At 43.0% G+C, this 12,112-nt stretch overlaps 1 protein-coding gene across 9 annotated transcripts in view; it reads right to left on the bottom strand.

The window, feature by feature from the left end:
- Positions 1-12,112, bottom strand: part of dennd10 (DENN domain containing 10) — a 32,983-nt gene that overhangs the window by 12,813 nt on the left and 8,058 nt on the right. For all 9 annotated transcript variants that reach the window (XM_078223234.1, XM_078223231.1, XM_078223238.1 and 6 more), the window contains 5 exons: positions 11,489-11,568; positions 7,986-8,134; positions 3,779-3,890; positions 1,237-1,337; positions 882-989 (listed from right to left, as the gene is read on the bottom strand). In XM_078223234.1, coding sequence (XP_078079360.1) covers positions 882-989; positions 1,237-1,337; positions 3,779-3,890; positions 7,986-8,134; positions 11,489-11,568 — 550 coding nt within the window. The remainder of the gene's footprint in view (positions 1-881; positions 990-1,236; positions 1,338-3,778; positions 3,891-7,985; positions 8,135-11,488; positions 11,569-12,112) is intronic.

A 12,112-nucleotide genomic window follows, 5' to 3' on the forward strand; every position in this document is an offset into this window, starting at 1 on the left:
TATTATAATTCTACTGGTGCATAAAATCTTAGCGCCGACACTAATTTAGAGTTGCATTATGTAGAGTCTTTTGTAAGTAATAAACATCTCCAAGCACTTCACAGGGCTGATACTAAACAAAATAGGATGATGAGGACAGGAGACCAAAAGCCTGGTCAAAAGACAGGTGTTAAAAGACATCTTAAAGGAGAGGAGAGAACCATTGAAACCCTACAGTGCAAAAGGAGGCCATTCCTCCCATCGAGTCTGTACCAACTCTCCGAAAGAGCATCTTACCTAGACCCAACCGTCCACGCCTTATCCCCGAAACCCCGTGCATTTACCATGGCTAATCCACCTAAGCTACACATATTTGGACACTAAGGGAAATTTAGAATGGCCAATCCATCTTTGGACTGTGGGAGGAAACCGGAGCACCCGGAGGAAACTCACGCAGACACGGGGAGAATGTGCAAACTCCACACACAGTCACCCAAGGCCAGAATTGAACGCAGGTCCCTGGTGCTGCGAAGCAGCAGTGCTAACCACTGTGCCACCCTGCCGCCCCAAGTTAGACAGATGGAAAGACTCCAGGGGGAAATTCCAACAGCTCTGGGCCTCTGGATGAAGACATGGCCGCAAAGGGCAGCACGATGAAAAATGAGCAAAAGGCCGGATTGGAGAAGCACAGAGATTATGGAGAGGTGCAGGATTGGAGAAGGTTAGAGAGATAGGGAGGTTCGAGGCCATGATGGGACTTGCAAACAAGGATGACAGCTTTAAAATCGAGGCAATGCCTAACCGAGAGCCAATGTAGATGAAGCAGTACAGGGGTGATAGATCAATGGGACTTCAGTGAAACAAGAATGACAGTGAAGCACACAAACAAACACCAGTGATACCTTTAGCATGTGGTGCAATAACGATCTCACTTTCTACCAGGTTCACAAATACATCATAGATGTCGGAGCGGTCGGTCACTTTTAACTCTGTGAAACCAGCTACATAACCTGCATGTGAAGTGAAAACAACTGTTACTAAAGGCTATGGATATTTGCCCTCTATTAGTTGGGAAAATATATCAGAGTTTGCTGCCAGATGAATGGACAGCTGGAAATTCATAAGCACTTTACACATCCCAGAATTAGACAAAGTTTGCATTTTCCTATCAAGTTCCAAGTGGAATTAGAAGTTGCAGGATTAGCATAACAGAAATGACTTTCTATGTAGTTTTGGAAAAGCAAACAATCTTCTTACCAGTACAAGTCTTCAAGGCCTCGAGCTCATCTTGATTTAAATGCACATAAGGATGAAGTACTGACCAGTCCTGCCGATGCCAAATTAATGTGGGCAAAGTCCTGGAATACAAAGTTACAAAGCACAATGGTTAGCACTAGTCCCTCACAGCGCCAGGGACCCAGGTTCAATTCTAGCCTTGGGTCACTGTTTGTGTGGAGTTTGCACATTCTCCCTGTGTTTCGGTGGGTTTCCTCCGGGTGCTCCAGTTTCCTCCCACAGTCCAAAGACATGCAGGTTTGGTGCATTGGCCGGGCTAAATTAACCCTTACTGGCCAAGATGTGCAGGCCATGTGGGGGGGGGGTTAGGGCAGGGATTGGGTCTAGGTAGTGTGTTCTTTCGCAGGATTGGTGCAGACCCGATAGCTTAAATGGCCTCTTCTGCACTGTAGGGATCCTATGATTCTATGAACATGAATATTTGTCACACTTCTCTGCCACCATATCTCTAAGTGTCAAACCATAGGTTGGGGTGGTGGGGGGGGGGAATTCTAAGTGTTGATTTCATGTAAAAACTGGAATAAATCCCGCTGTTTACTTCAGTGGGAATTTCCAATCATTTCTCCATATGTACAGAAAGAGACAAGTGAGAACCCACACAGTTGGTACAGATTATTCATTGCAAAGGACACCTCCAAATACGGAAACAATGAAAGGATGTTTCAGAGATTGGGGGAAAACAAGATAACAAGGTAAAGCCATGAGTAAATGGCATAATAGACCACATCCTTGCTTACAGGATACTAGAGATAGCGCCACGTAACTTACATTCTTTTCTTTTGCAGGATTTTCATAGTATGCGCTGCCAATGCATATTCAGCCAAGAAGAATACAGGATATTGACACAGGTATACAAAAGACTGATCAGCCAAAGATTCTAGCATCACGCTTAGGCGCTCACCAAAGCATACTTTCCCCATCTCCAGCTCAATCAGGAGCGCCACTGATACAAATCAATGTATTTTCCCAGGATATGTTCTCTGTCTGCAAAGTTACAGGAGTCCGTCTGGGATTCCTTGATCCCAAAATAACCAAAATACAGAAACAAACTATGCAACACCGATAGTTCTAAGGGGGTTTTCCTCACCAGCAGTGAGAATTTGTTGGATCATACCGCATCCTCTACCTCAAACCACCCACCTATCTCCCCGCTATGGCGCTACTCATATTAGCCAGTTCAAGAGTAAAGGATACCACATAGTTTTTTCCTCCATTATAAATGCAAGGATTATAAGAAAAATCACGTGCCATACAACCTACCCAGATGCTCCCCAACATTCTTAAGCTCTTTAAGGCTATTAAACCATTAGGATTCAATTTTGTCACAGGACCAGAAGCAATTCAGGTAGTCCCCTGTGCCCACCTTGCATCCCTGACATAACAAGGATATAGGAGGAACAAATCTGTGTCTCAAGCTTAGAGTAAGTAAAGGAACACACTGAGAGATGCATTCCATTATAAACTAATAGACATCCTTGGTTTTCAAAGGTAGCAGGCAAAATTCACCCCAGTGCTCATACTCTATCGCCCCTGTCAACATGATAAATAACATGACAAAATCAAAAAAAGGAGTGTAATGACAGTGAGTAAAGTCCAGGATTATCGACGAACTGCAAATTGTGACTCTAAATTATAGCCATCCACGGAGTTTAGAGAGGCCAAAGCCTTAGTAGGATTGTGGTACAGTCTTAAGGATCCATCAGATGTTACCCTTAGGGTAGCAGGATAAAGCAGGGCCAACTGCATTCGGATGGCTTTCAGATCATTTCCAGCCTCATTGAAACCTCTGACCAAAGCTATGAAAATGCATGATTACCAACCGGGGGCAAGCCTCGAACGCGGGAATGTGACATGCACCTTCGAGATTAATGCAGCCGGCTTTCGTGTTGAGATTAAGAAAATGTGGTAGTCAGTTCTCAAATTTAGCTAGCAGCTCGCCCTCAGCTTCTTTTGGAAAGCCGGTCACATGGACACTCCTCCTCTGGCCTCAGCTCTCCAGGTCAATCAGGATATCTGACATTCCATGTAGCTGATTTTCCAAGGATTGAAAGCAAGCCTCAACTGAGGAAGCTGCATTCTCGGCAATAAGAATTTTTTCCTTCGCTTCGTCAAGCTTCTTATCAGTACTCTGCAGTTCAGCAATCTGAGCATCGAAATTCTGTGCCAAAATGCTAATCGTATTGGCAGTCGTCATTGACAATTCCTTCAACGTCACCGGGTCAAGAGCCCGCTCACTGACCAAATCGCCACATTGTGAGCTCAGCTCCACCTGGGCTGCTTCTTTCCATCGAGGATTTTCATGACTTTTACTCGGCATTTTGTCCCAAAATTTAACCAGAAATCTTCCAGGGATATAGTGCGGAGCTTTCCTTCAGGATCAGGTACTAATGGGCTGTGCATCAGGATAAATGAAAGGATTAAAAGATGCGTAGCGCCAGAGCTCCTGGAGACACAGATATTCCCACGCTCACACCATGTGACCCCCTCTGAGGGTTGTTTTTACCTGGTAAACTCCTGCAATGCTTCGATGCGAGGATGGTAGACCACAATCCTCTTCTTTAGCATGAGTGCAGTGTACAGGATAATGGTTTCCATTCCAAACTGATTTACTACATCTGTGAAAACAAAATGCATTCCATTGAACACAAAAACGTCTCTACGCATTTCACATAATCACCAGAAGAAAACTTGTTTTATACCGAATATTAAATAGTGCAAAATAAGACTATAATGAAAAGTCAAAGAATCCCGGCTCACTTCAAAGAAATCAATTGACATCACCACGATCCCAGGTTTGAGTTACCTCCTTTCAGCTGAGACTAGAGTTGAGGCTTCTGGGCATGACAGAAGAGGGATGCAGTGCATTGTGATATTGTCGCTAGACTAGTAATCCAGAGACTGAAAGGAATGCTCAAGGGACCTGGGTTTGAATCCCACCATTGGTAGTTGGATTTTAATTCAACAAAAAAGTTTGGAATTAAAAGTCGAATGATGACCATGAAACTGTTGACGATTGTTGTAGAAACCCATCTGGTTCACAAATGCCCTGTAGGGAAGGAAATCTGCTGTCCTTACCAGTTCTGGCCTACATGTGACTCCAAAGCCACAGCAATGTGGTTGACTTTTAAGTGCCCTCTGAAATGGCCTAGCAAGGCACTCAGCTGCATCAAACCACTAAAAGGATGTTAGTAAGGAACAAAACCAGATGGACCATCTGGCATTGAACTCGGCACCAGAGATGACAATGGCAAACCCAGTCCTGTCGACCCTGCAAAATCCTTGGGGGTTTGTGCTGAAACTGGGAGAGCTGTCTCACAGACTAGTCAAGCAACAGCCTGACATAGTCATGCACATGGAATCATACATTATAGATAATGTCCCAGATACCACCATTACCACTCCTGGATATGTCCTGTCCCACCGGCAGGACAGACCCAGCAGAGGTGGTAGCACAATGGTTTACAATCAGCAGGAAGTTGCCCTGGGAGTCCTCAACATTGAATCCGACCCCATGAAGTCTCATGTCTCACCAGGGCAAACATGGACAAGGAAACCTCCTCCTGATTGCCACATAAATGTTCCTGCACCCCCAACACTCTTCCCCCCCGCCCCTAACCCCTGCAGCTGATGAATCAGAACTCCTCCATGTTGAACACGACTTAGAGAAAGCACTGAGGGTGGCAAGGTCACAGAATGTACTCTGGGTGGGGACTTCAATGCCCATCACCAAGAGAGGCTCGGTAGCAGCACTACCGACTCCTAAAGAACATAGCTGCTAAACTGGGTCTGCAGCAGGTGGGGAGGGGATCAACAAAGGGAAAAACATAACAGACCTCAGCCTCTCCTACCAGCCTGCCTCAGATGCATCTTTGAACAGATCTAGCAACTCAAGACTTGGCAACCATGAGGCACTGTGGGCCATCAGCAGCAGCAACAGAAATGGACTGAACCACAATCTGTAACCTCATGGCCTGGCATTTCCCCATTCTACTGTTACCAGCAAGCTATGGGATCAACACTGGTTGAACGGAGAGTGCAGGAGGGCATGCCAGGAGCAGCAGCAGCCTACCTAAAAATGAGGTATCAACCTGGTGAAGCTGCAACACAGGAATACTTGCATGCCAAACAACATAAACAGCAAGTGATAGACAGAGCTAAGTGATTCTACACCCAGTGAATCAGATCTAAGCTCTGCAGTCCTGTCATGTCCAGCCATGGATGTTGGTGGATAATTAAACAACCGGGGGGGAAGAGGTTCCACAAATTTCCTCATCCTCAATGATGGAGGAGCCCAGCACATCGGTGCAAAAGTTAAGGCTGAAACAACTTCTGTAATCTTCAGCCAGGAGGGCGGAGTGGATGATCCATCCCGGCTTAGTCCAACGATCTACAGCATCATGGATGCCAGTGTTCAGACAACTTGATTCACTCCATGTGATATCAAGAAATGGCTGAAGGTACTGGCTACTGCAAAGGCTATGAGTCCTGACACTATTCCGGCAATAGTACTGAAGACGTGTGGTCCAGAACTTGCTGAGCCCCTAGCCAAGCTGTTCCAGTACAGCAACAGCACTGCATCCAATGTGGAAAGTTCCCCAGGTATGTTCTGTGCACAAAATGTAGGGCAAAGCCAATTGGGCCAACAACCACCCCATCAGTCTACTTTTGATTATCAGCGATGGAACAGGTCACCAACAGTGCTATCAAGTGGCACTTGCTTAGCAATAGCCTGCTCGTTGACACTCAGTTTGGGTTCCACCAGAACCATTCAATCCCTCTTTACAACGTTAGTCCAAACATGGACAAAAGGGCTGAACTCCAGAAGTGAGCTGAGAGTGACTGCCCTTGACATCAAGATCACATTGACCAAGTGTGGCATCAAGGAGCCTCAGCAAAACTGGGGTCAATGGAAATCATGAAGAAAACCCTTTGAAGATGGTTGTGGATGTTGGAGGTCAGTCATCTCAGCTCCAGGACATTGCGGCAGGAGTTCCTTAGGGTAGTGTCCTTGGCCCAATCATCATCAGCTGCTTTGTCAATGACCTTCCTTCCATCATAAAGTCAAAAATGGAATGTTCCCTGATGACTGCATAATGTTCATCATCATTCGCAACTCCTCAGATACTGAAGCAGTCCATGTCCAAGTAAGACCTGGACAATATCCAGGTTTGGGCTGACAAGTGGCATGTAACAGAGACACTACACAAGTGCCAGGCAATGACCATCACCACCAAGAAAGAATCTACCATTGCCCCTTGACATTCAATGGCTTTACTATTACTGAATCTCCCATTATCAATATCCTGGGGTTACAACTGACCAGAAACTGAACTGGACTATCCATATAAATACTGTGGCTACCAGAGCAGGTCAGAGGCGAGGAATTCTGTGGTGGTTAACTCACCTCCTGACTCCCCAAACCCTGTCCACATTCTATAAGGCACAAGTCAGGAGTGGGATGGGATATTTAAAAAAGTTTATTTAATAGTCACAAGTAAGGCTTACATTAACACCACAATGAAGTTACTGTGAAATTCCCCTAGTCACCACTGTCCAATGCCTGTTCGGGTCAATTCATCTAACCAGCACGTCTTTCAGAATGTGGGAGGAAACCGGAGCACCCGGAGGAAACCCACGCAGACACGGGGAGAACGTGCAAACTCCACACAAACAATGACCTAAGCTAGGAATCGAACCCGGGTCCCTGGTGCTGTGAAGCAGCAGTGCTAACCACTGTGCTACCATGCCACCTCAACCTTTGCCTGGATGAGTGCAGCTCCAACAACACTCAAGAAACCTGACGCCACCCAGGCCAAAGCAGCTCACTTGATTGGCACCCCATCAACAAACAGCGATGCCCACATCCCTGAATGAATGAAACATCAATTATTGGCCCAAGCCCTGATTGCTATCCATTTTTCCTTGCTGAAATATCTGTATGTGTCCAAATGTACTGAAATAACGGAATTTAAACTCCATAGCTACCATGTCAGTCTTTGAACTCACATCTCGAATTATTAGCCCAGTAACATAACCATTATACTACTGTACCCTTAGGTGAATGTGAGTGTGGGTGAGATATTAGAGGATAGCGAGTGGCTGTCTACTTTCAAGAGAGGCTGCATGTAAAATTAAACTATGAATAGTTACCTAATTATGGATAATGGATCATCATATGTAAAATGGTTAAGCTAAAATAAAACCAGCTCCAAAATAAACAATTCCAGATACAATATAGGAGTATAAATATGTTTGAAATAGATATTCCTATTATTGTAGTTAGTTACACATTACCATACTGTTTGATACAAATAGCTTAATATATCAATAGTTCTAAAGTTCTGCTTGGTAGAAAGTGACACAGTACTGTATCTAACACAAGTTGCAGGGTCCAAATAGATCAGACATTAATATGTGTAGGTGACCATATTTGCTCAGAAATAAGGGCATTCTCATACACGCAACATTGCTTATTGCACAAGAGTAAATCGGTAAAAGGAACAAACTCTTCCTTAACCAACTGTCCCATTTAAGGGACGTTATCTTGCCCTTGGTTCCGGCAGTTTTCCCAGACAACATACCATGCTCCATATCATAACTCAAGAGAAAGAGCAAACGAGGTCAGGGAACAACATCACTGGACTGGACTGCACCTCAACCGCACTCAGTACTTAATGCTGGATCCTATGTTTAACATTTTTTGTGCTTACCTTTAATGGACCCAGCAAGATATGCCTTTCTTGAATCGTAATCCTTCATAAGAAATGACCCATTCTCTTCACTTTGACAGATGCCATTGGTAAGAACAGAAATATAACCTTCCATCATCCTGGCTGGGCTACCATATTTCATGTATATCCTTTGGAAAAATTAGAAATCAAGAGATTTAATAACTAATTTTATAAACATTTTTTACGCGAGGAAGTGTGTTTTTAATGACTGGAATGGTACAGAAAGATACTAATTGCTCTGGCATGGAAAGGCTTTCCCCCATTACCCCCCCCCCCCCGCCCCCCATCCCCACTCCGAAGTGAGAACCAGGGACTCAAAGGTTAATCTTTCTAAATTGCAGGAGCCAGTAAATTTTCAGATTCAAATTCTCGACTCGTGCTTCCTGTTTATCAACTGCCGCTGGGTCAAAATCCTGGAACTAACTGTCGGTATGCCTACATCACAAAGACTTCAACTGTTCATGAAGATGGTTCATCACCACCTTCTCAAAGGCAATTGGGGATGGGCAATGAATGCTGGCCTTGTTGTTGATGCCCATATCGCATGAATGAATAAAAACAAAAACCCACCAGGCAAATGCATTTCAAGTTTAATTTGTACCAATCATGTCTTATCTATGCAACCAACCAGATATTAACTACATATCTCAGAAATATAATATAATGTGACCCCATAATACAAAGTACAGTAAACAGAATAACTGACTGGCAAAGCCTTAATAAATGGCATCATAGAATCGGTCATTGCAGAGCAGCCCAAAAATGTTTTGTTGTTGCCTAAGCATGGCAGCCAATATCTATCAATTAGTCCATGAGCAGGCTTGAGCTTAGGAAAAACTCCAGTGGTGGAAAGTGTTGGGAACTGTAGGTCAAAAATCATCAGTTCTTTCTAAGCATGTTATGTCCACCATATTTCATGTCTCAAAATAATCATATACTGTATCTTAAAATATCATTTTCTTCAAGAAATCTATCTCATTTGAATTTGAATGTTTCAATACCATCTGTTTCCATTGTCTCCCTAGGAAGCCTGTTACATAAATGTACCACTTGCTCAGTGAAATGCTAGCCCTGATATTTATGGTGTGGGAGACCAGATCAGAAACTCCAAGGTATGTTATGAAGTTAGCTTAAACCCCAACTTTTTTTTGATTCACTCGAGTATGATTCAATTGATCCACTAGGAAGCCTTTATTAAAACAAACTTTAATTTTAACAACATAGTTAAAATATAACAAAAAGAGCTAGCATAACTTTTACCAATTGGAAATACTTAAACATGACAAGGTATAATTCTTAACAGCTAACTATCTCTATAGTTCCAACATAAGAAGTGTCCTCATAGACATAAATCCCTCTTCAGAATTGGCACAAAACAGATATGCTCTTGTGGGTGCTACGTTTCCAGCTTTTTAACCCCTCTAGAGAAAGATCCACCCCCAAACAGCAGAACCCCAGAGAAACAAATTTACTTCCTGGCAGATCCCAGTCTTAAAATCCAGAGAGAAAAAGTGACACAGAGAAAGCAATCTCTCTCTTCCAAACACCAAACTGATCTTGATTTTTTTTTTGTAAGCCTAGAGATTTTTCTGTCAATCAACCTAATCAAGCCCTACTCTGCAAGATCCAAGAGGAACACACTAAAATAAGAAAACAGCATTAGGCCAGACTTAAAACACCCATTCTAGCACTTGGGACCAATTATGCTGCTGCAGTAACGACAGAGGTTGCCGGTTACGTACCAAGCGGCAGCAGTTAGAACAGACTGCTAAAAAAATCCTGCATAGAAACATGACTCAAATACATTTCTTAAAGGCACAATATAGTCACAGTGGGATGTAGGAAGAGTGTCAATGAAGTTGAAAACAGCTGAAGAATTCAGTGAGGCTAGGAAGTCCTGATGATTCACCTCATTTGGATCTTGCAGCCAGCTCTACTTCCTGTCTGGCAGCTCGGGAAACACAAAACTTGGCTGGAAGGTAGAGGGGTACACAAGCAGCAGGAAATCACCCTTGGGGACAGTCCCTGGTAATTGGTGGGAGTGGTCGGGAATTAGGAGAGAGCAGGAAGCTCCAGTGGGCAATCGAGGTGGGGAGATGCCCACTTGTAGAGTGCCAAAGAGGAGGCTGGAGATTGGGACTGAGGGAGATGGAAGGCTTCCTAGAAGGGATGGGGAAAAGCACTCCATAAGGGCAATCCTTCCCATAAGGCTCCTCAGAAGGCCCAACCCTGGCACAGGTTGGCACTGCCAGGGTTGCACTGCCAGAATGTGATTCTTAATTGTTTTAAGTTCTTCCTTCTCTATCACCTCCTGATTCACAATTATTTCAGGGATGTTATTTATATTCTCTACAGTGAAGAGAAACACAAAATATCTGTTAAATTCATCAAATTTCCTTATTTTCCACTATTAATTCCCCATGCACACTCTCTCGAAGACCAAAGCTCATTTGACTTACTCTTTTCCTTTTTAAATGTCTGCAGAAATTTTTAGTATGTTTTTATGTTTCTAGCTAGCTTTTCCTCATACTCTAATTTTGCCCTCCTTATTAATCTTTTAGTCATTCTTTGCTGTTCTCTATATTTTGTCCAACATTCTGATCTGCCACTTATATTTGCAGAATTATACCCTTCTTTCAATTTGATACTATTTTTATCTTCTTTAGTTAGTCATGGATGGTGCGCCCTTCCCTTAGAGTCTTTCTTTCTCACAGAAATGTATCTTTTCTGAGTATTCTGAAATATCATCTTAAATATCTGCCACTGCATCTCCACTGTCCTTTAACGTAATTTCCCAGTTCACTTTAGCCAGTTCTGTCTTCATATCCTCATAATTGCCCTTATTTAAGTTTGAAACACTACTCTCCGATCCACTCCTCTCTCCCTCAAACTTAATGCGAATTTCAATCATATTATGATCACTGCTACCTAGGTGCGCCTTCACAATAAGATCATGAATTAATCATGTCTCAATGCACATGATGTGGAGATGCTGCATGATGCACATGAACAGCTCTACCTGCTTGGTGCTAAAACATGCTGCGGCCTCAGAAATTGTCCTGGAAATACCCTATTCCTTAGCTAACATCACAAAAACAGATTATCTTTTTGTTGTTACTAAGACTGTGCAAGTTGACTGCAATGTTACTTATATTACAACAGTGAGACACTTAAGAAAATAGCGCATTAGCTGTAACACCTTTTGGGATGTCCTGAGGCCATGAAAGGTGCTACATAAATGAAAATTCTCTTCTCAGTATGCAAGAGAACTAATCAACTAAGTCACTTAAGGAAGCTGATTAAATGTAAATTCTTTCTTTCTATGCATATAAAATGATAATTTGTGATTATTTTTAGCCATAAGCCACTGAGTATATGAACTGTACCCAGCAAAGTAGGATATTGATGCATGTGCAATCCTCAGAGAGATCCATAATGATGGTGATATAAGGTGCAACATTATGTAAAAACTTGTAACTCACCTACATAACACTCTCCCAAAAGATGCATATTTCTCTGGGTTAAAGTCTCTGGCAGTTAGAACTAAAGAAAAATGGGTCACCTGTGGTAAGAATGAAGAAGAGGATAAATTTCATATGCATCATTGTTACACTTACACTTTTATTTCAACTCTTAAGTTCTATGCAAAATATGAAATAAGAGTTTTGGAGTGCAAACTAATATGGCAAAGACATAACAAAGTTCTCCATATTCACTGCCATATTATATACTATTTACAGCACAGGTCATTCAAGAATTCACAGAGTTTCCTGACTCTGTCTCTGAACAGACATATCAAACAATATTTCCATTATCCAAATCTTCATTTCAAGGCCTCTCAGAATTAAAGTTGTTCTGTTCAAAATAAAAATATTAACCAACCAAAGAACAAAGAACAGTACAGCACAGGAAACAGGCCCTTCGGCCCTCCAAGCCTGTGCCGCTCCTTGGTCCAACTAGACCAATCGTTTGTATCCCTCCATTCCCAGGCTGCTCATGTGACTACCCAGGTAAGTCTTAAACGATGTCAGCGTGCCTGCCTCCACCACCCTACTTGGCAGCGCATTCCAGGCCCCCACCACCCTCTGTGTAAAAAACATCCCTCT

Source organism: Mustelus asterias, chromosome 11 (assembly GCF_964213995.1).
Source record: "Mustelus asterias chromosome 11, sMusAst1.hap1.1, whole genome shotgun sequence".
Classification (NCBI taxonomy): domain Eukaryota; kingdom Metazoa; phylum Chordata; class Chondrichthyes; order Carcharhiniformes; family Triakidae; genus Mustelus; species Mustelus asterias.